Source organism: Nerophis ophidion, linkage group LG19 (assembly GCF_033978795.1).
Source record: "Nerophis ophidion isolate RoL-2023_Sa linkage group LG19, RoL_Noph_v1.0, whole genome shotgun sequence".
NCBI classification, from domain to species: Eukaryota; Metazoa; Chordata; class Actinopteri; order Syngnathiformes; family Syngnathidae; genus Nerophis; species Nerophis ophidion.
Genome location: NC_084629.1, coordinates 19,153,355 through 19,178,206, shown reverse-complemented (window position 1 = coordinate 19,178,206; position 24,852 = coordinate 19,153,355). Strand labels below are relative to the sequence as shown.

Sequence of the window (24,852 nt, the reverse complement as noted above, 5' to 3'; positions counted from 1 at the left end):
TATATATATATATATATATATATAATAAATCTTTGGACATTACTACACCCTGGTGTCAGTCTGACGTCATCTCCCTTGCAAATCATAAAAATTTCATGGCTCCAACACGTGCAAAAGTAGTTGGGAAAGGGCATGTTCATCACTATGTTACATCACGTTTTCTTTAAACAACACTCAATAAATGTTTGGGAACTTAAGAAACTAATTGTTGAAACTTTGAAAGTGGAATTCTTTCCCATTCTTGTTTTAGATAGATAGATAGATAGATAAATAGATAGATAGTACTTTATTGATTCCTTCAGGAGAGTTCCTTCAGGAAAATTAAAATTCCAGCAGCAGTGTACAGAGTTGAGATCAATTTAAAGAAAAAAGTAAAAAGTAAATAATGGGGGTTTAAAAGGAAACAAAATAGAGAAATATTACAAAAAGAATAAAAACAATGGGAATAACAATATAACAGTAAAATAAGAATATAACAAGACAAAGTAGGCAGTAGTGACCATGTTATGAAAACGTATTGCACTGTTAATGTTTTGCACCCCCCGCCCCAGAGAGGAGTTGTACAGTCTAATGGCGTGTGGGACAAAGGAGTTCTTGAGTCTATTAGTCCTGCACTTGGGATGAAGCAGTCTAGCACTGAACAGGCTCCTCTGGCTACTGATAACGCTATACAGAGGGTGACTGGCATCATCCAGGATGCTCACTAGTTTGTCCACAGTCCTCTTCTCTGCCACCGTCACCAGTGAGTCCAGTTTCATTCCGATTGTAGAACCGGCCCGCCTGATCAGTTTCTCAAGTCTGGAGATGTCCTTCTTAGATGTACTGCCCCCCCAGCACACTACCATGTAGAACACAACACTGGCAACCACAGACTGGTAGTACATCCACAGGAGTTTTCTACAGATGTTGAAGGAGTGCAGTCTCCTGAGGAAGTACAGCCTGCTCTGTCCTTTCTTGTACTGGTGGTCCGTGTTAACAGTCCAGTCCAGCTTATTGTCCACCCAAACCCCGAGGTACTTGAATGAGTCCACGGTCTGTACCTCAACTCCCTCGATCATAATAGGTTGTGACCGTGGACTCGACCTCCCAAAGTCAATGACCAGCTCCTTGGTCTTTGACGGATTGAGCTGCAAGACGTTCGTGTGGCACCAGACAACAAAGTCCCTCACCAGGTTCCGAAACTCCTCCTCTCTGCCGTCCCTGATGCACCCGACGATGGCTGTGTCATCCGCGTACTTCTGGATGTGACACAGCTCTGAGTTGTAGCAGAAGTCAGCGGTGTACAGGGTGAAGAGAAGAGGGGCCAGCACCGTTCCCTGCGGTGCTACGGTGCTGCTGATCACAGTGTTAGACGTGATGTCCTTCAGTCTGACGTACTGTGGCCTGTCGGTGAGGTAGTTCGAAATCCAGGCAACCAGGCAGGGGTCCACTTGCATTTTGTAGAGCTTGTCCTGAAGGAGGCGGGGCTGGATGGTATTAAAGGCACTCGAGAAGTCCAGGAACAGGATCCTCACAGTGCCATTTCCCTTATCCAGGTGTGAGTGGGCTCGATGTAGCAGGTAAAGGATAACATCCTCCACACCAACGCCTTCCTGGTACGCAAACTGCAGGCTGTTCTGGGCATGTTGCACCAGTGGTCTGAGGAGGCTGAGAAATAGCCGCTCCAATGTCTTCATTAGATGAGAGGTGAGCGCCACTGGTCTGTAGTCGTTCAGCTCACTGGGGCAGTTCTTTTTGGGAACTGGAAAGATGCATGACGTCTTCCAGAGGGTGGGCACTCTTCCCAGCTGCAGACTGAGGTTGAAGATCCTTTGAAGTGGTTCACCCAGTTCTGCAGCACAGGTCTTCAGGAGTCGGGGGCACAGCTTGTCTGGGCCTGCTGCTTTCCTTGGCTGTAGCTTCCTCAGTTGACCTCTGACCTGGTCCGCGGAGATGACTAATGTCTGCGTAGAGGTGGTGGAGGGTGCTGCCATGGCTGGGGGGGAGGTGCGTTGAGGGGAGCAGAAGAGGAGTTGGCTGTGATGGGAAGTGGGGGACGGAGAGGACACGGGCTGGTTAAACCGGTTAAAGAAGTTATTAATCTCATTGGCCCTCTCTATTGTCCCCACAACAGCTCTGGTCTTTGTCTTGTGGCCTGTGATGGTTTTCACACCTTCCCAGACCTCCCTCATGATGTTCTGCTGCAGCTTCTGCTCCAGCTTCTTCCTGTAGCTGTCCTTAGCCTCCCTCACGCGTCGTTTCACCTCACGCTGTGCTGCTCTCATTGCCTCCCTGTCTCCACTCCTGAAGGCAGCTTTCTTCTTGTTGAGGACAGCTTTAACTTCTAGTGTTTCCAAAAACAATTTGAAATGTGGACTCATCAGACCACAGAACACTTTTCCACTTTGCATCAGTGCATCTTAGATGATCTAGGGCCCAGAGAAGCCGGCGGCGTTTCTGGATGTTGTTGATAAATGGCTTTCGCTTTGCATAGTAGAGCTTTAACTTGCACTTACAGATGTAGCGACAAACTGTATTTAGTGACAGTGGTTTCCTGAAGATTTCCTGAGCACATTTGGTGATATCCTTTAGAGATTGATGTCGGTTTTTGATACAGTGCCGTCTGAGGGATCGAAGCTCACGGTCATTCAATGTTGGTTTCCGGCCATGCCGCTTACATGGAGCGATTTTTCCAGATTCTCTGAACCTTTTGATAATATGGACCGTAGATGTTGAAATCCCTAAATTTCTTGCAATTGCACTTTGAGAAACGTTCTTAAAGTGTTTGACTATTTGCTCACGCAGTTGTGGACAAAGGGGTGTACCTCGCCTCATCCTTTCTTGTGAAAGACTGAGCATTTTTTGGGAAGCTGTTTTTATACCCAATCATGGCACCCACCTGTTCTCAATTAGCCTGCACACCTGTGGGATGTTCCAAATAAGTGTTTGACGAGCATTCCTCAACTTTATCAGTATTTATTGCCACCTTTCCCAACTTCTTTGTCATGTGGTGCTGGCATCAAATTCTAAAGTTAATGACTTGCAAAAAAAAAAAAAGTTTATCAGTTTGAACATCAAATACTGTATTTCTTTGAATTGCTGCAGGGCATATAGTATGCGCCTGGCTTGAAATACTGCCGGGTCAAACTCGCTTCACAGAATAATTAGCGCATGCTTAGTATTACCGCCTGGTCAAACTCGTGACGTCACGAGTGACAATTCCCCTGTCATCATTTTCAAAATGGAGGAGGCTGATTTCAATACCAGTAATTTCAAATCGCATAAAGGGAAGAAGATTAAGAGCTATTCAGTAAGATTTAAGGTCCAAGCTTACATCACACTCAAATTTTTACTGCATGCCTTTGGTAAGTGCTGGAGTGAGAAGAGGTTTTAAAATAGTTAGCGCATGCTTACTTTTACCACATGCCTTTGGTAAGCGCAGGAGTGAGAAGATGTTTTAAATTAATTAGCGCCCCGGCGGCAATTCAAGGAAATACGGTACGTTGTCTTTGTAGCATATTCAACTAAATATGAGTTGAAAATTATTTGCAAACCATTGTATTCTGTTTATATTTACATCTAACACAATTTCCCAACTCATATGGAAATGGGGTTTGTATGTGTATATATATATATATATATATATATATATAAATATATGTATATATATATGTATATTAGGGCTGCAACAACTAATCAATTAAACTGATTAAAATCGATTATAAGAATAGTTGGTGAATAATTTAGTCATCGATTCGTTGGATGTATGCAATGCGCAGAGGCTTTTTTTTCCCCCCCTAAACCTTTATTTATAAACTGCAACATTAACAAACAGCTGAAACACAATAATTAAAATAAGTACAAAAACAGTACAAAACAGTGCCAGGGCTGCACTGAGGCTAAGTCTCATGAGGTGGCAGTGAGCCAGCCAATGATGTGTCATGTGCAACTCACGTGACCACGCCGTCTCCTTTGTGGAAACGTTCGAAAAATGGCGGAGGGAAACAGTACGGATAGTTCAGCGGAGAAACATCTCGAGGTTATTGCTTCAATGGAGAAAAGTGTACGACATAAGTCGTCCAAAGTGTCGAAACACTTTACTTTAAAGACTTCATAGAAGACATTTCCTGCAAGACGTGCAGCATGGACGTTGCGTGCCACGGAAGGACAACATTGCTTCGGCAGTACCTGAAGAGGAGCCACGGATGAAGAGAAGAACTCACGGTACGTAACTTATTTAAGTCCATAGTCCGAGTATATTGATCCGTTGTGTCCGTCTGTGTGTTTTTAATCTTTTGTTAACGAGGAGATTTTTTTCTGGAAGCGCAGCAGCAACGGTTGTGTATTAACTTTCAGAGTTTTAGGAACTTTTTGGATAGTGCGGTAACTTCATTTTCTGTGTTTTGAGTCGCAACAGGCAGTTTTTTTGAGTAACTTTACAGGCATGTGATTTGACCACAATGAAAAAGACTGAAAACATTTCCGGGGGTCTGGGGGACGAAGGCCCCCAGCCAGGTCCAGGGCGGTGCCCTGGTGGGGGGTAAAGGGGGGCAACGCCCCTCGAAGCTTCTGGTTTTTCACCAATTTAACATGCTAAAATGAACAAAGACAGCACCATAAAATAATTAAACATGTTTAGTAATGTTTACTCATTTGAAAATAGTAAATAATAATCATGTGAGGACACTGACATATTGCATGAAACAAGTGTGAAAATATTTACCTTCAAGATTGTTACACCACTGACAATATTGTTTCAAGAGACTACATAAGAACTTAGATTACAAAATAGTATTATTTGCAAATTTATTACAAATAAATTAACTGGAATCAATAATGCGACTCTGAATTTCTGTAATTTCATAATATATTTTCACGTGGCTTTTTATTTTTAGAAAAACCCATTTATATTTCGTAAAGCAATAATTGGTTAATATTTAAAACAAACATGCGTATTTCGCAAGCAAATATTTTTTAGCTTACCTCATTATTAACTACCCTGTCTGCAACTGAAGTGGGTTGTTTGGGTGGATTTTTCCTCTCGATGTCTACGGCAGTTGTCGATGTAAACAAAGGATGAAGTCCGTAAGGTTTGCTCACTTTCGGTTGACATCCAAAAGTACCATCCAGTGAAAAGTTCGTTTTCCTTGCTTCAAGTTGTTTCAAATGTTTTTGGCGTTTCGCATGTACTGTACTTCCAAAGCCTTGAAACCTCGTGATCCAAGGTCAATATTATCAATCAATCAATCAATGTTTACTTATATAGCCCTAAATCACTAGTGTGCAAAAAACTTTTCCGGAACGATCGATTTTCCGAATAAAATCGCCGAACAAAGTCGTAACTTCCTTCTTCCCAACAGTATCAGTGATTTCCCTTTCCATCCAGTCCCATCGAAACTTATTTTTGACATATTTATCAATTTCTTTTACTCGTGAAGCGTCCTTTCTCTTCAAAAACCGACATCGTTTACATTTGGAAAATGGCGGTAATAACGTCATCATTCATAACAGATGTCCTGATTGGTCACAAGGAACATATCGACCAATCAACTACGGCTTAATATAAGCTACGTCTCGATTCCAAAAGAAAAATCGCCAAATAAACGAATCTTGACTTAGGGTCGGAAAAAAAGAACGGAAGATAATTCCCCCCCCCCCCGAGATTAAAAAAGACGGAATTCCGACTTAAGACGGAAAAATCACATGCCTGCTTTAACGTTATGTCTTTGTTGCGACGCGGGGCTGATAATGTGTCCCCGGCACATTTGACTCCGTTTTCAGAGAGAAAACGCACGTATAAACGTAACTGACAAAAATATCTCAGGTTGGTTTCGTAATGGATCAATATAGCCCAATGAAGCTATATAAATCTATTTAGACTTGAGTGACGCTTTAGTATAACGACAGTTGTGATCAAAATTATTCAACCCCCACACAATTTTGGTGTTTTAGCAAGTTGGACATTTATTCAGTATTTTGTTTATAGTCATATCAAATAGACAAATGCAACTTGAATTGTCCATCCATCCATCCATCCATCATCTTCCGCTTATCTGAGGTCGGGTCGCGGGGGCAACAGCCTAAGCAGGGAAGCCCAGACTTCCCTATCTCCAGCCACTTCGTCTAGCTCTTTCCGGGGGATCCCGAGGCGTTCCCAGGCCAGCCGGGAGACATAGTCTTCCCAACGTGTCCTGGGTCTTCCCCGTGGCCTCCTACCAGCTGGACGTGCCCTAAACACATCCCTAGGGAGGCGTTCGGGTGGCATCCTGACCAGATGCCCGAACCACTTCATCTGGCTCCTCTCGATGTGGAGGAGCAGCGGCTTTACGTTGAGCTCCTCCCGGATGGCAGAGCTTCTCACCCTATCTCTAAGGGAGAGCCCCGCCACCCGGCGGAGGAAACTCATTTCGGCCGCTTGTACCCGTGATCTTATCCTTTCGGTCATGATCCAAAGCTCATGACCATAGGTGAGGATGGGAACGTAGATCGACCGGTAAATTGAGAGCTTTGCCTTCCGGCTCAGCTCCTTCTTCACCACAACGGATCGATACAACGTCCGCATTACTGAAGACGCCGGACTGATCCGCCTGTCGATCTCACGATCCACTCTTCCCCCACTCGTGAACAAGACTCCTAGGTACTTGAACTCCTCCACTTGGGGCAGGGTCTCCTCTCCAACCCGGAGCTGGTGCTCCATCCTTTTCCGGGCGAGAACCATGGACTCGGACTTGGAGGTGCTGATTCTCATTCCGGCTGCGAACCGATCCAGTGAGAGCTGAAGATCCCGGCCAGATGAAGCAATCAGGACTACATCATCTGCAAAAAGCAGAGACCTAATCCCGTGGCCACCAAACCGGAACCCCTCAACGCCTTGGCTGCGCCTAGAAATTCTGTCCATAAAAGTTATGAACAGAATCGGTGACAAAGGACAGCCTTGGCGGAGTCCAACCCTCACTGGAAACGTGTCCGACTTACTGCCAGCAATGCGGACCAAGCTCTGACACTGATCGTACAGGGAGCGGACTGCCACAATAAGACATTCCGATAACCCATAGTCTCTGAGCACTCTTGAATTGTAAAACTGTATTTTACAAAACACCAAAAAAGGACATTTTTCTTAATATCTCATTGACAAAAAATTATTCAACCCCCTAGTTACATGCATCTTTAGTACTTAATAGAACACCCTTTGGCAGTAATTACATCCTTCAAACGTGATACATAACCAGACACAAGCTTCTTGCAACGATCTACAGGTATCTTAGCCCATTCCTCTTGGGCAAAGGCCTCCAGTTCATTCTCATTCTTGGGCTTGCGTGCTGCAACTGCCTTCTTTAAGTCCCACCACAGGTTTTCTATAGGATTTAGGTCTGGCGACTGTGAAGGCCACTCCAGAGTCTTCCAGCACTTCTTCTGCAACCACTCTGATGTTGATTTGGAGGTATGTTTGGGATCGTTGTCCTGTTGGAAGGTCCAACGTCTCCGAAGCCTCAGCTTCGTCACTGACTTCATGACATTTGCAGCTAATATATCCTGGTAGGAAATAGAATTCATAATGCCTTGAACTCACTGGAGATTCCTGGTACCTGAAGCAGAGAAACAGCCCCAGAGCATGATTGACCCCCCACCATGCTTAACAGTAGGGAAGGTGTTCTTCTCTTTGTAAGCTTCATTTTTTCTCTTCCAGACATAACGTTGATTCATAGGCCCAAAAAATTCCAGTTTTGTCTCATCACTCCATAGAACAGTTTCCCAAAACCTTTGGGGTTTGTCCAGAGGTTTTTTGGCATTCTGGAGTCTATTTTCTTGTGCCTGGTAGTCAGAAGTGGGGTGCGCCTGGGAGTTCTGGCAGGGAGGCCTTCATCTCGTAGTGCGCGCCTTATTGTCTGGGACGAAGCCTGCATTCCCCCCTCTGCAATGTCCTGTTGTAGTTCCTGAGCTGTTACCCGGGGGTTTTTCCACCACTGTACGCTTTCTACCACGCCCAGGTAGTGTTTCCACTGTGCCTTTTGCTTTAACCTTGCAAATTATGCTCCCAACTGTGTCTCTTGGAATGTGTAATGTCTTTGCTATTTTCTTATATCCATATCCTTTCTTATGAGGAGAAATTACCTCCTCTCTTGACTTCTTTGACCACTCCCTGGACTTCACCATGTTGCAAATACACCATTGATCATCTACAAGAAGCTGAGCGTCACAGTCTTTTTCAATCAGTTTAATTGTTGCTCGTTATGGTTCTAATCACATCTACAGGTGTTTTCAACACCTGATTGAAAAGACCTCATTCAAATTCTGTTCTTAGGAGTTATGATCTTCAAGGGGTTGAATAATTTTGTCAATGAGATATTAAGAGAAATGACACTGTTTGGTATGTTACAAAATATAATGTTGTAATTCAAGTTGCATTTGTCTATTTAATGCATCTTTATTTGATATGACTATAAACAAAATACGGAATAAATGTCCAACTTGCTAAAATACCCAAATTATGTGGGTGTTGAATAATTTTGATCACAACGGTAAACGTTATGAAGGTGCTGGAATATTTCATGCTATTATTCAGAGGTAGCCTAAAGTGTATTCTTTATTATTTAGAACAGAAACGTGTACTATATCTGATCCAGTTTTGATCTGATGAGTTACATTTCTGTCTTGTTATTGGTGTATTCTGCAACTCCAATGTCCATTTATTTAATTTACAGTAGCTGTTTTTTTAATGTGGTGGCGTGTTTGCCTTTCACGTCAGAAATTATTAATTAAATCAAAAGTCCCGTCATAGTGAAGATTGATAATCGCTAATTTTTAGGACTATTTTTTTAATGCCTGGCTGGCGATTCACTGACACACCCTCCACTATCGACCGGTAGCTGCCGATCGACGTAATGGGCACTGCTGGCATAGCGTTACACCCCTATTAGTAAATAACATGTGTAAAAGTAGTGGAGCACGTACGTTAGCTGGTTGTGCGAGATGTTTGGCTTGGCAGCCTGTCTGCCTCCTCCTATGTCATCTGCAACGTTGCTTAAATCAAAGTTCAGTTTTTCAAAATGATGGCAAGTTACTACTCACTCTTCAAACAAACATGATGCTGCAGAACCTCTAAAGCAGGGTGTCTCCACAGGAACTGGTGAAAGCCTCCTTCATCTGCGACAACACAAGAATGTTGGAATGACTTTCACATTGGGGAACGACATGTTGAAAACCTGACATAACTATTACCTCATGACCTAACCCAAAAACCGGAACTGAGATGTGACGTTTGCGAACGAACCAAGTCTTTTGAACTGCTCTTCAGAGAGATGAATGAGAACTAGTCGTTTTTGAATGCACTTAACACATAGAGCAGCTGGAACTGTCCAAGCAGCATGTGTGTGCCACCCGGCTAGACTGGACTACAAAACGAGTCGAAGGAAACAAAGCTCCACAGATAATTTAAATAAGAAATTACACAACAGGCAAACAATCCGTTTTGTGCTTTTAACTTGGGTAAGGGGCAGAACGATGACACAGGGGTTTGTGCATGTGCCTCACAATACGAAGGTCCTAGGTAGTCCTGGGTTCAATCCCGGGCTCGGAAGTTTGCATGTTCCCCCCGTGTGGGCTCCCTCCGGGTACTCCAGCTTCCTCCCACCGCCAAAAACATGCACCTGGGGATAGGTTGATACGCAACACTAAATTGGCCCAAGTGTGTGAATGTGAGTGTGAATGTTGTCTGTCTATCTGTTGGCCCTGTGATGAGGTGGCGACTTGTCCAGGGTGTACAACACCTTCCGCCCGAATGCAGCTGAGATAGGCTCCAGCACCCCCTGCTACCCCAAAAAAGGGACAAGCGGTAAAAAAATGGATGGATGGATGGAACTTGGGTAAGTAAGCTATTATTGAGCGCTTTATTTTGAAAATCAATCTGATTTGTGTGTGTGTTGTACTTCCGGTCCTGCTGAACCCCATTTGTGCCAAATTTTTACAGAATTCGCCAAGTTTGTTGCATTATTTAAGTGTTAGTCCTCTTAGGATAAACTTGCTATTTCTGCTTTTTTATATTTTGTATTTTTTGCGGCATACAGCCCTTGGTTTTTCAGCTGTTTGTTTTCAAATAAAGTTGATATGGCATATTATCCTGCGCCAATGAGCACGCTCCCTCAATTGTTCTTAAACTTTTAATCTATCGGCAAGCAGTAGTTCTCTACTTTCGCCGTCTCAACGAATCAGACAACAACTCAAACGTTTACTATTGTAATTCAACTTTTGCCCCCCTATCCGGCTTTGAGCTTGAGATCGTCATGGCAACCTGCATGCAGTGGCCACTTTTGCTGTTTCCCTTGAGTGGTTGTTTTAGACTGTGCGTGTTATTTATTACACTCACTAGACATAGTTATTTTGGTAATCAAGTAATGTATTGATTAGTTACTTCGATGAATGGCGTGAATAGATAAAACACACTTTGTAGCCTCAACCCGTATTTTAGGGAAAATAGCTCAAATTAAGATTTTTGTACTTGCCATAACCTTCATTACCTTATTTGACCTTTTATCTTTTTTAACCTTTTATTTAACTGTCTTTTAGATTGTTTTTCCTTCTTATACATTTTTTTTACTCTTAATTTACCTTATTTACTTTCCAGTTAACTTATTTTACCTTTTATTCACCTCTTTTGACCTTGTGTTACCTTGTTTTATCTTTTTATGCCTTCTATATTCCTTCTTTTACCTTCTATTCAACTTGTATTTATATTATATTTTGTACTTTAACCTACTTGCCTTTTAGCATTAATATTTACCAAACTTTACCTTTTATTTATATTGCCTCCTCGTTGCGTTCTTTTACTTTTTATTTACCTTTGGTTTAACTTAATTTTACTTTCTATATTCCCCATTTTACCTTCTATTTACCTTTGATTTATCTTCTTTACCCATTTACTTATCTTACCTTTCATTTACTTAGTTTACCTTCATTATTCTTAACTTTTATTTACACCCTATTTAACTTATTTTTTTACATATTTACCTTTTTTAGACTTCTGTAACCTTAAATTCACTTCCATTGCCATTTATTTACATTCTTTTAAACTTGTTTTAATTTATGTGGTCCTGATTTTAAATTTTGTATGAGTAACACTAACGATTAATGGATGCAACAGAATGTAAAACAAAGCTTTTTTTCCTAATCAAATTTATAGGTTTAATCATTGCAACCCTACTGGACATAAACACTGCATTTTTGGTAGCTGTGTTGCTAGGTGTTCATATCCTTAAAAGCAGGGGTTCTTAACCTTTTTGATCTTGGGGCCCAACATTTCCACTACAGAGGGGCACGGATCCCACTCAAATATTGACACTGAATTAGAAAATTTACTCTTAATTTTAATCATGTTCATTAATTATAACTAACATACTAACAGTTTAACAGTTCAAATTATGTGACAGCATGTGTTAATTACAAATATCAACATAGGACAGGCTGATTACAAAAATTAATATAAATCAAATATACTGCAATAGAAGGCACTCATTCATCCATCATCTTCTACCGCTTGTACCTTTTTCGGGGTCGCGGGGGGTGCTGGAGCCTATCTCAGCTGCATTCGGGTGGTAAGCAAGGTATACCCTGGACAAGTCGCCACCTCATCGCAGGGCCAACAGATAGACTGACAGTCACACACTAGGGCCAATTTAGTGTTGCGAATCAACCTATCCCCAGGTCCGTGTCTTTGGAGGTGGGAAGAAGCCGGAGTACCCGTAGGGAACCCACGCAGTCACAAATGGATAAAAATATATTTACATACAATTCGTGTTCAAATACATTTTTTTAACTAAATTAACAATAAATAACAATATTATATATTTATTTGAAAAACGTCAATAAAACTAACAGGGAAATGAAATATACAGCTTCACCACTTAAGTCATTATATTTGCACTTAAACTTCTTTATGACTTTAGCTCCCAGACTTCTTTTGTTTGTTTAATATTGTCATTACTGCCAGAAGTGGTGGAAAAGTGTATTACAATTGGGTACTGCTGCAGCCCATGCAGACCACAGCTGAGAAACATATTTTGGCGGCCATCTAGGGCAGGGGTCATCAAACTTTTTGAAACCAAGAGCTACTTCTTGGGTACTGATTAATGCGAAGGGCTGCCAGTTTGATACACACTTAAATAAATTGCCAGAAATAGCCAATTTGCTCAATTTACCTTTAACTCTATGTTATTATTAATAATTAGTTATATTTATCTTTGTGGAAACACTGATCATCTTAATGATTTCTCACAAGAAATATATATAGAAACAGATAAATATTAATATGCAACACTTTATTTTTATATTTTTTCTCTAAGTACACATTTTTCAAATTGAATATTTTCAAATGATCACTTCTAAGAAAGTCTTGTGAAATCACAGTATCCCATTTTAACTAGCTAGCCAACTTTTTTTAACAAATCATGAATTACTTTGCACCATGGTTGTACAAATATTAACTCAAGTAAAATACAAAAGTGAACTCTCAAATATTTAAACAAATCATGTCACACTTTGAACTGGACACCAAATCTGTTATCTGTTTCTTTGTCAGTTAGCGGGAAGCCTGGTGTTGCTGTTAACTAGTGTGTTGTACTCTGGTGTGTAACTTGACACTGCAACTCTTAGAGTGAGTCTTGCAGATGTGCATCAGTGAGGTGTGTTCTGTGTTTGTTCTTGATGAAGTTCATGTCAGAAAGATAAGTTGAACCAAACAGGCTTGCAACCTTCATAGCTGCTGCGCATACACCACTGTACTTTCTGTGTCAACAAGGCACCAAAAGCTTGGTGCAGCCTGGTGTGCTTTAAATTTAAATTGTCAGGAAAGAAGAGGAAGGAATTTAAAAGGTAAAATGGTATATGTGTTTAAAAATCCTAAAATCATTTTTTAGGTTGTTTTTTTTCTCTAAAATTGTCTTTCTGAACGTTATAAGAAGCAAAATAAAAAAAATGAATGAATCTAATTAAACAAGTGAAGACCAAGTCTTTGAAATATTTTTGGGGGATTTTCAAATTCTATTTAAGTTTTGTCTCTCTTAGAATTAAAAATGTCGAGCAAAGCGAGACCAGCTTGTAGTAAATAAATAAAATGTAAAAAATAAAAGGCAGCTCACTGGTAAGTGCTGCTATTTGAGCTATTTTTAGAACAGGCCAGCGGGCGACTCATCTGGTCCTTACGGGCTACTTGGTGCCCGCGGGCACCGTGTTGATGACCCCTGATTTAAGGGGAGCTCACGGCCATTTAGCTAAGAAACACTGCCCTAAAGTGCTCTAGAGCAGGGGTAGTCTGAGGCAAGGGTTGCCAACCAGTCAGAGACTTAGAGCCACTTTTTTTGTTTAGTGTGTTACTGCAAAGAGCCACATCCTACACATGGGCACACATGAACATCACCCCATCACACACGCATGCGCAAACACCCACACGCACACACACCTCTGCACAGCCAGATTTATTGTAAATGTCACACACCAACATGACTCCTACTGTACTAGGACCAGAGACCAGTTATTTTCTACAATTAATATTGTGTGCACTGTTTCACACACACTCAGTTCAACAAAGTCCACAAAAAAAAATATTTTTTCTGTTACTATGCATGTTGCTAAGTGGGACTTCTGGCATTCCTTGTGACGCTGAAGATTTGAAGCTTTGAAATGCGCTAATGACGCCTGACAAGGCAGAATGGCTTGCCATTACGTTCAACAAAAAAATATAAACTCTCCCACTATTAAAAATATCCTGTGCTCTTCTTCATATTTTTGTTTTGTTGTCCTTTTTTTCCCTGCCATTTTGAGAGCGAACTTGTCACAAATTATTTACTATGGGATCTTACGCACATGCACGTTTGACGTCACTCAAACCGGCTTCGGATTCTTCTTCTTATGGTAGACTGACCATACATCCTCTTTTCCCCGGACACGTGCTGTTTTGCGGGGCGGTCCGGGCGGGGTTTCTTAAATGCCTCATATGTCCGGCATTTTGAGTTAGGGTTGCCTGTATTTTCAATGAACGTCCAGGGTTAAGAATGGGTTAAAAACAAAAATTGTGGAGGCGAGCGCACGCAGCACCATTCATGACGGAGGGGCAGAGACAGAGAGCGAAAGCGTCGAGAGACAGACAGGACACAAGAGAGAGATGTAGAGAGACAGACCAGACAAAAGAGATGTGGAGGGACAGACCGGACAAAAGAGACAGATGTGGAGAGACAGACCGGACACAAGAGAGAGATGTGGAGAGACAGACAGGACAGAAGAGTGATGTGGAGAGACAGACAGGACACAAGAGAGACATGTGGAGAGACAGACAGGACACAAGAGATGTGGAGACGGACAGGACAAAAGAGAGAGCTGTGGATAGACAGACAGGACAAAAGAGAGACATAAATGCAACTTCACGGATGATTTGCGGAAAAGGTATCAGTGTTTCGGTCCTGGCCGTGACACATGGGAAGCAGAATGCACTGTGTGCAAAGCAGTAAGGTATATAGCTGTGGCAAATAAAGATCTACAAGCCCATTTGCCAATACAAAACAGCTGTGCAGGGCGAGATCAGTCTGCTGTGTTTTGTTGAAATTAACTTGTTTTGAGGCATTATTTATGTTTACATTGTATACAAGAGATAATTTGGAATATTTCTACCTCTGCACTTTTTCTAAAACTTGGTATATTACAGAATATAAGTGACTTATTTTGTTATACTGTCAAACAGTGTTGGCGCTACTGCACTGTCTTTTTACGCATTGAAATAAAAAATGACGCGCAATTCCAGAAGCCCGCGTGTCGACTTGGACGCAGATTTTTCATTTTTACCTACCACCCGTTTTGCTTTTTATTTTTTTATTTATTGTATCGATTTTCGCTTTCAGCCAGTGTTTTCTTTTTTTTATATTTGCCAGGTCAAATTTCCGTCACCGTTTATTGCATTTTTATTGGTCATAAATTTTGATTCCTCGAATGTTTTATCAACGACAAATACTGCCTCTGTTTGCACTCAGACAAGTTTACCGCAAGGGGCTGTCAAAAGAAAGACTTAATGGTAAACACTAAGGCACTAATAGAGTTGTTACACCTTTCCTGTTTCCGGCTACCAGACCATAGTCGAGGAGCGCAGGGGAGACGTTCCTCCAGGGCCAATGTACTTCGGGGGTAACACCCTTCACTTTACCCGGCAGTGGGTCTTTACAGCTCCAGACCTGAGGGTGAATGACGAAGCCAGCGGTTTGTTGCAACTTTGTGACTTTATTGGTGTCTTGCACACAGCCATCCACCAAGCTACTAGCACCTGCAAACACTCACTGTTACCGTTCCCTCACCTCTCTTGCCCACCCACTCGCTGACTCACTTACCTCACATGCTGTCATATCTTAAAGGGCTACACACACACACACACACACACACACGCGCGCTACTCTCATAACAGAGTTAAGAGCTGTATGAAACCAGCCAAAGAGCCGCATGAGGATTGCAAACTGCGGGTTGGCCAGGCCTGGTCTAAGGAATCTGTTGCAAAATTTCTGCTGAGTTTTGAACTGAACATGGGACTGAAGCTGATGTAGAGGTTCTGAAGTGAAACAACTTTGCTGAAAAGCTACAAAAATAAAAGTTGAACATAAAAGATATGAGCAGACCTTGTATGGCTTGTTTGCAGTTGGAGGACAAACGCAAGTACCAGTCAGCAAGCCTGTCGTCAATCAATGAAATATTGGGATGAGCTGCCACAAAGTCGTACAGGGACCTGAAAGATGACACCTTAAACAGTTGTAAAAAAAGGACCGACAGCAATGTTTTTCATATTTATAAAGTGGTACCTTTGCAAAAAGAACTTTAAGGTCTGTTCTGAAAATGAGGGGCACCCGGTCAACCCATTTTCTCCTGGCAACTCTGTAAAAACAAATTTTATTCTAAACCAAGACTTTTGTATGACATATTTACAATACAATGATTTACATGACTTACTGTACATAAAGACTTAAATGGAGTTTTGAGCTGTGTGTGGTAGCATCTTAACATTTGTATTACATATTTATAAATAATACATTGATTTGTGTAATGTCTTATAAGGAGGCTTTAGCTGATAGCATTAGGATTTGTATTAGGAGTGTAATGATCTGTGCTCGGCAAGTTTGCCTACCGGAAGATAGGTGTCGGTCCAACATTGTTGTAAAAGGCAATAGATCATGTGTGTTTCTACTAAAAAAGGAAAACACTGGATTAAGAACGGCAGACTTTATCAATCAATCAATCAATGTTTACTTATATAGCGCTAAATCACTAGTGTCTCAAAGGGCTGCACAAACCACCACGACATCCTCGGTAGGCCCACATAAGGGCAAGGAAAACTCACACCCAGTGGGACATCGGTGAAAATAATGACCCAGTGGGACGTCGGTGACAATAATGACTATGAGAACCTTAGAGAGGAGGAAAGCAATGGATGTCGAGCGGGTCTAACATGATACTGTGAAAGTTCAATCCACAATGGATCCAACACAGTCGCGAGAGTCCAGTCCAAAGCGGATCCAACACAGCAGCGAGAGTCCCGTTCACAGCGGAGCCAGCAGGAAACCATCCCAAGCGGAGGCGGATCAGCAGCGCAGAGATGTCCCCAGCCGATACACAGGCAAGCAGTACATGGCCACTGGATCGGACCGGACCCCCTCCACAAGGGAGAGTGGGACATAGAAGAAAAAGAAAAGAAACGGCAGATCAACTGGTCTAAAAAGGGAGTCTATTTAAAGGCTAGAGTATACAAATGAGTTTTAAGGTGAGACTTAAATGCTTCTACTGAGGTGGCATCTCGAACTGTTACCGGGAGGGCATTCCAGAGTACTGGAGCCCGAACGGAAAACGCTCTATAGCCCGCAGACTTTTTTTGGGCTTTGGGAATCACTAACAAGCCGGAGTCCTTTGAACGCAGATTTCTTGCCGGGACATATGGTACAATATAATCGGCAAGATAGGATGGAGCTAGACCGTGTAGTATTTTATACGTAAGTAGTAAAACCTTAAAGTCACATCTTAAGTGCACAGGAAGCCAGCGCAGGTGAGCCAGTACAGGCGAAATGTGATCAAACTTTCTTGTTCTTGTCAAAAGTCTAGCAGCCGCATTTTGTACCAACTGTAATCTTTTAATGCAAGACATGGGGAGACCCGAAAATAATACGTTACAGTAGTCGAGGCGAGACGTAACAAACGCATGGATAATGATCTCAGCGTCTTTAGTGGACAGAATGGAGCGAATTTTAGCGATATTACGGAGATGAAAGAAGGCCGTTTTAGTAACGCTTTTAATGTGTGCCTCAAAGGAGAGAGTTGGGTTGAAGATAATACCCAGATTCTTTACCGTGTCGCCTTGTTTAATTGTTTGGTTGTCAAATGTTAGAGTTGTATTATTAAATAGAGTTTGGTGTCTAGCAGGACCGATAATCAGCATTTCCGTTTTTTTGGCGTTGAGTTGCAAAAAGTTAGCGGACATCCATTGTTTAATTTCATTAAGACACGCCTCCAGCTGACTACAATCCGGCGTGTTGGTCAGCTTTAGGGGCATGTAGAGTTGGGTGTCATCAGCATAACAGTGAAAGCTAACACCGTATTTGCGTATGACGTCACCTAGCTTGTAGATGCTGAAGAGTGCAGGGCCAAGGACCGAATCCTGGGGAACTCCACACGTTACCTTAACGTAGTCCGAGGTCACATTGTTATGGGAGACACACTGCATCCTATCAGTAAGATAAGAGTTAAACCAAGACAGGGCTAAGTCTGACATACCAATTCGTGTTTTGATACGTTCTAATAAAATATTATGATCGATGGTATCGAAAGCAGCGCTAAGATCGAGGAGCAGCAACATAGATGACGCATCAGAATCCATCGTTAGCAATAGATCATTAGTCATTTTTGCGAGGGCTGTCTCCGTGGAGTGATTTGCCCTGAAACCGGATTGAAAGGTTTCACATAGATTGTTAGACGCTAAGTGTTCATTCAACTGCTCCGCAACAATTTTTTCAAGGATTTTTTAAATAAAGGGAAGGTGAGACACCGGTCGGTAGTTTACCATGAGGTCAGGATCGAGGTTAGGTCTTTTAAGAAGAGGATGAATAACCGCTTTTTTGAATGCTAGGGGAACAGTGCCCGAGGAAAGTGATAAGTTTATAATATTCAGCACTGATGGACCTAATAATACAAAGAGCTCCTTGATCAGTTTCCCAGGAAGAGGGTCAAGTAAGCATGTTGTCTGTTTTTTTCCATTTACACGTTGTAACAATTCCTCTAATGTTATTTCCTCAAAACGAGAGAAACTATTTTGGAGGGCAGTATCCGCCGTATATACCATCGTATCAGTGTTAATAGAACCCCGTTGTAGCTGGGACGCATTGTCTTTAATCTCCTTTCTAATGACTTCAATTTTCTTACTAAAGAATTGCATAAAGTCATCAGCTGAGTGGGTTGAGCTACTGGAGGGGGTCCCTTGTTGGGTTAGCGATGCTACCGTACTAAACAAAAATTTAGGATCGTTTTTATTACGGTGGATGAGATTTGAGTAATATTTAGCTTTAGCTAAGGTAAGCATGCGTTTATAAGTTATTAAACCATCACTCCATGCTTGTTGGTGCACCTCAAGTTTAGTCGTGCGCCATTTGCGTTCCAGCTTTCTACATAATAATTTCTGAGCTCTAGTTTCTTCTGTAAACCACGGGGTGCGCTTTTTTGGAGCCTTTTTTAACTTTAACGGTGCTATGTTATCAATGGTTTCGCGCAGGGTGTCGTTAAAGTTGTTAGTGAGGTTATCAATAGAGCCCACATACTTTGGGAATGGTGCCATTACCGAGGGCAGTAGGTCAGCAAGAGTTGTCGTTGTGGCTGTATTAATGTTGCGGCTGCTACAGCAGTTATTATTATTATTATTAGTTTGACGAACATGCGTCTGAACCTCGAATTTTATAAGGTAATGATCGGACAATACTTTAGTATACGGGAGTATCGTAACTTTGGAGACGGTGATACCCCTGACAAGCACTAGGTCTATCGTATTACCGTTTCGATGCGTGGGTTCATTTATTATTTGTGTGGCACTATTAATGATAAGGACGTTAAACATTATTCTAGTCTGTCTGCTTGACTGCGGCGTCATCGCCATCAGTGGGTAAAACAAGAATGGCGGATAGCTACGGTGGCTGAGAAAGGTCACACACGTCATAGCAATATCATGAAGCCACAACCCTACTACTTTCAGCTACAACACAAATGCAAACGCAACAACACAATTTAAAGACGTAACACAATTTTAAGCCACAAAGGACGCGACAGACACAACGGAAGTACCAGCTGATCAAGTTTTGCAGATGAACCAACTTCCAGAAGCAGAATGTTGAAAAAAGTGTAATAAACGTAGTATAATACAAACCCCAATTCTATATGAGTTGGGAAATTGTGTTAGATGTAAATATAAACGGAATACAATGATTTGCAAATCATTTTCAACCCATATTCAGTTGAATATGCTACAAAGACAACATATTTGATGTTCAAACTAATAAACATTTTTTTTTGCAAATAATCATTAACTTTAGAATTTGATGCCAGCAACACATGACAAAGAAGTTGGGAAAGGTGGCAATGAATACTGATAAAGTTGAGGAATGCTCTTCAAACACTTATTTGGAACATCCCACAGGTGTACAGGCTAGTTGGGAACAGGTGGGTGCCATGATTGGGTATAAAAACAGCTTCCCAAAAAATGCTCAGTCTTTCACAAGAAAGGATGGGGCGAGGTACACCCCTTTGTCCACAACTATGTGAGCAAAAAGTCAAACAGTTTAAGAACAATGTTTCTCAAAAGGGAAATTGCAAGAAATTTAGGGATTTCAACATCTACGGTCCATAATATCATCAAAAGGTTCAGAGAATCTGGCGAAATCAGTCCACGTAAGCGGCATGAGCGGAAACCAACATTGAATGACCGTGACCTTCTGTAGTGGAATTTCTGACCTTTTATACCATATTTTGTGTCTGTTGTAGTCAAAAAAGAAAGTTTGTCTTAAAGCCTCTGAATTACTGGAAGAGCATATGTGGGTAAAAGTTGAATTTGTGGTCACTCTAACCATTCTACAAAATGTTTTGTTATGACTAAGGTATCCAAGGTTGTTGCGGAGCAAGCAGTTGCAAAACAACGGGACCTTGACACATGAGGGAAACATGTAAAAAGCTAGTAGACCAATACTTGATATGATTCGCATGATTTCGATCATCCACGTCTCTCCGGAGGACGGTGTCTGTCTGCATGGGCAATTCAATCCAACTCTGTACTTTTTGATATTGGGTAAATAAAACTTTTGTACTAAAACCACTGTTTGCTGTTTAAGCTTCGGACAATCCACCACACTTCGATCCCTCAGATGGCACTGTATCAACAACCGACATCAATCTCTAAAGGATATCACCACATGGGCTCAGGAACACTTCAGAAAACCACTGTCACTAAATACAATTCGTCGCTACATCTGTAAGTGCAAGTTAAAGCTCTACTATGCAAAGCGAAAGCCATTTATCAACAACATCCAGAAACGCCGCCGGCTTCTCTGGGCCCGAGATTATCGAAGATGCAAAGTGGAAAAGTGTTCTGTGGTCTGACGAGTCCACATTTCAAATTGTTTTTGGAAATATTCGACATTGTGTCATCCGGACCAAAGGGCAAGCAAACCATCCAGACTGTTATTGACGCAAAGTTCAAAAGCCTGCATCTGTGATGGTATGGGGGTGCATTAGTGCCCAAGGCACGGGTAACTTACACATCTGTGTAGGCACCTTTAATGCTTTACGTAACAGGCCTTTATACTCCTACAAAATGTTGTTGCTAATACACTGTAGAGAGTAGTAGCGGGTAAAAAACATTGCTCATTTAAACTGAAAAGATTTGGTTCTACATCATTTCTCAGGTAACTCTACTGTTAATTCAACCTGAAAAGTTGTTGGTTGCAATTAATTTTTTTTATTTTAAAGTACCTATGATTATCATTGTACAAATGTTATACTGAAACACAAAAGCAGAAGTAACAAGTAAATCTACTGTTAAAATGTTAGTTATTGTACTTTCTATTAAAATGTCTTGACTGTTTAAATGTGAGCAAAAAAATGTTTCCTCCTGTTAATTAAACCTGAAGTATTGGTTTCACATTTAAATGAGATGTGAATGCATTGCCCATTAATTGTTGTTTACTTGCTTGTTTATATTCATAATTCACTGATACATAATTCCCATACAAAAAATAACAGGGATAACAGGAAACCTCTCCTGCAGTATCCAGTATTTATTCCACAGTCACATTGATTTATTTTGCTAAAAAGTTACTAAATTGATTTTAACTCGCTGGTTTGTTTAAGATTGTATTGTTCCAAATAAACTAATATTGTCCCTGAATCGCATTAGAAACATCAAAATATAATCTGAATTGAATCGTTAAACCAGGGGTCACCAACGTGGTGCCCGCGGGCACCAAGTAGCCCGTAAGGACCAGATGAGTAGCCCGCTAGCCTGTTCTAAAAATAGCTCAAATAGCAGCACTTACCAGTGAGCAGCCTCTATTTTTTAAATTGTATTTATTTACTAGCAAGCTGGTCTCGCTTTGCTCGACATGTTTAATTCTAAGAGAGACAAAACTCAAATAGAATTTCAAAATCCCCCAAAAATATTTTAAAGACCTGGTCTTCACTTGTCTAAATAATTTAATTCATTTTTTTACTTTGCTTCTTATAACGTTCAGAAAGACAATTTTAGAGAAAAAATACAACCTTAAAAATTATTTTTAAACACATATACCCTTTTACCTTTTAAATTCCTTCCTCTTCTTTCCTGACAATTTAGAATTTAAAGCACACCAGGCTGCATTAAGCTTTTGGTGCCTTGTTGACACAGAAAAGTACAGTGGTGTATGCGCAGCAGCTATGAAGGTTGCAAGCCTGTTTGGTTCAACTTATCTTTGTGAATCAGCCTTTTCTGACATGAACTTCATCAAGAACAAACACAGAACACACCTCACTGATGCACATCTGCAAGACTTACTAAGAGTTGCAGTGTCAAGTTACACACCAGAGTACAACACACTAGTTAACAGCAATGCCAAGCTTCCCGCTAACTGACAAAAAAACAGATAACAGATTTGGTGTCCAGTTCAAAGTAAGACATGATTTATTTAAATATTTGAGAGTTGACTTTTGTATTTTACTTGAGTTATTATTTGTACAAACATGGTGCAAAGTAATTCATGATTTGTTAAAAAATGTTAGTGGCTAGCTAGTTAAAATGGGATATTGTGATTTAACAAGACTGTCTTAGAAGTGATCATTTGAAAATGTTCAATTTGAAAAATGTGCACTTCGAGAAATTATAAAAATAAAGTGTTGCATATTGATATGTATCTGTTTCTATATATATTTATCGTGAGAAATCATTAAGATGATCAGTGTTTCCACAAAGATAAATAATTAATTATTAATAATAACATAGAATTAAAGGTAAATTGAGCAAATTGGCTATTTCTGGCAATTTATTTAAGTGTGTATTAAACTGGTAGCCCTTCGCATTAATCAGTACCCAAGAAGTAGCTCTTGGTTTCAAAAAGGTTGGTGACCCCTGCGTTAAACGGATCGTTACACCTCTAATACAAATCAAAAAATGTGTATCGGGACACCCATAATATTTATTAATAATACAATGATTTATGTGAATACTTACACGGGGGTCTTTAGCTGTGTGTGGTAGCATTGCATCATTTTTATTAAAATTGATTTATTATTAATACAAAGACTAAGATGGGGTCTCGATGTGTGTGTGGTAGGATTTTACAATTTGTATTAATGTCTTAATACAATGATACAAGTAAATCTTTACATGGGGTCTTGAGCTGTGTGTGTGTGGTAGCATTTGTATAATACTTATTTATTAATAATGCAAATACTTACGTGGGGTCCAGAGCTGTGTATGGTAGCGTTTTATAATTATATATGTATTAATAATACAAAGACTTAGGTGTGGTCCTGAACTGTGTGTGGTAGCATTTTACAATTTATATAACTTTGTGTTTTGAAATAATACAAAGACTCACATGGGGTCCTGAGCTGTGTGTGGTAGCATTTTACAATTTGTATCAATACCTTTTTATTAATTCTACAAATACTTGTATGGGGTCCTGAGCTGTGTGTGGTAGCATTTTATAAATGACATAATGATTTATTTTTTTGGTTCTGAGATGTGTGTGTGGTAGAATTTTACAATTTGTATTAATACATGTTTATTTATACAACGACTTGTATGGGAACCTGAGCTTTCTGCGGTAGCATTTTATAATTTGTATAATTACCTATTTATTAATAACACAAATACTGTGTGTGTGTGTTAGCATTTGTATTAATACTTATTTATTAATAATACAAAGACTTACATGGGGTCCAGAGCTGTGTATGGTAGCGATTTATAATTATCTATGTATTAATAATACAAAGACTTAGGTGGGGTCCTGAACTGTGTGTGGTAGCATTTTACAATTTGAATAATACTTATCAATCATAAATATTTATGTAGGGTCCTGAGCTGTGTGAGGTAGCATTTTATAATGTGTATAGTTATGTGTTTTAAAATAATACAAAGACTCACGTGGGGTCATGAGCTGTGTGTGGTAGCATTTTACAATTTATATCATTAACTTTTTATTTTTTCTACAAATACTTATATGGGGTCCTGTGCTGTGTGTGGTAGCATTTTATAAATGATATAATGATTTATTTTTTGGTCCTGAGCTGTGTGTGTGGTAGAATTTTCCAATTTGTATTAATACATATTTATATATACAACGACTTGTATGGGGACCTGAGCTTTGTGCGGTAACATTTTATAATTTGTATAATTACCTATTTATTAATAACACAAATACTTATGTGGGGTCATGAGCTGTGTGTGTGTGTGGTAGCATTTGTATTAATACTTATTTATTAATAATGCAAATACTTACATGGGGTCCAGAGCTATGTATGGTAGCGTTTTATAATTATCTATGTATTAATAATACAAAGACTTAGGTGGGGTCCTAAACTGTGTGTGGTAGCATTTTACAATTTGAATAATACTTGTTATCAATAACACAAATACTTACGTGGGGTCTTGAGCTGTGTGTGGTAGCATTTTATAATTTGTATAATTACCTATTTATTAAGAACACAAATACTTACGTGGGGTCATGAGCTGTGTGTGGTGGAATGACAGCAAGCTCGACTGATCCAAGTGCTCGATGAAAGGCCTTGTGGGAGTCACCCAGCAGGGCGGAGTACTCGACCAACACGGTGCGTAGAAAGCCATAAATGTGGAGTCTCGCTGACGGTATTATTTTAACTGTACAAACGACAACAACAAAACATATGACATGAGCATCTCTCCTTTTAAAAAAAATGGCTAATGCTAATTGCTAGCTATCGGCTAGCTCTGTCAACGAAGCCGACTAACACAAAAACACGGGTTTATTGTCCGAATTCGTCGAAATACACCCCCGTATTAACATTGTGCGGACAACTGGCCAAGTTTGCGAAAGCACCCCGTGTAAATTATTACAGCCAACAAACCGCCAAATGTCAACGCCTTTCAAAATGGTCGCCATCTTCTTCGTAGCAACCCATTGACAATAGCTAAGTGCTGGTTAACTTTGTCAGTGTGAATACTGTCATTTATCGTCATATTTACAGTACATATTTGTAGAAAGTAAAGGTAAACTTCAAATTTTGCTTAACTTGTGGACACACTGGACAGCTTTGCGTCGGAAGTAAGTCGTACACCTTTATTCTTTCATTTCTGACCACCTGTCCTTAATTAGC

General features: G+C 40.5%; 1 protein-coding gene across 7 annotated transcripts in view; it reads right to left on the bottom strand.

Annotated features, from left to right (window-relative positions):
* The window catches only part of LOC133538117 (RNA-binding protein 44-like), a 37,926-nt gene extending 13,074 nt beyond the window's left edge, over positions 1 to 24,852 (bottom strand). For 3 of the 7 annotated variants that reach the window (XM_061879443.1, XM_061879446.1, XM_061879445.1), the window contains exons 1-6: positions 24,604 to 24,761; positions 24,217 to 24,376; positions 15,804 to 15,876; positions 15,624 to 15,730; positions 9,049 to 9,123; positions 8,932 to 8,989 (exon numbers count right to left, since the gene is read on the bottom strand). In XM_061879443.1, coding sequence (XP_061735427.1) covers positions 8,932 to 8,989; positions 9,049 to 9,123; positions 15,624 to 15,730; positions 15,804 to 15,876; positions 24,217 to 24,343 — 440 coding nt within the window. In that variant the 5' untranslated portion in view covers positions 24,344 to 24,376; positions 24,604 to 24,761. The other 4 variants (XM_061879444.1, XM_061879447.1, XM_061879448.1 and 1 more) reach the window with 4 other exon arrangements.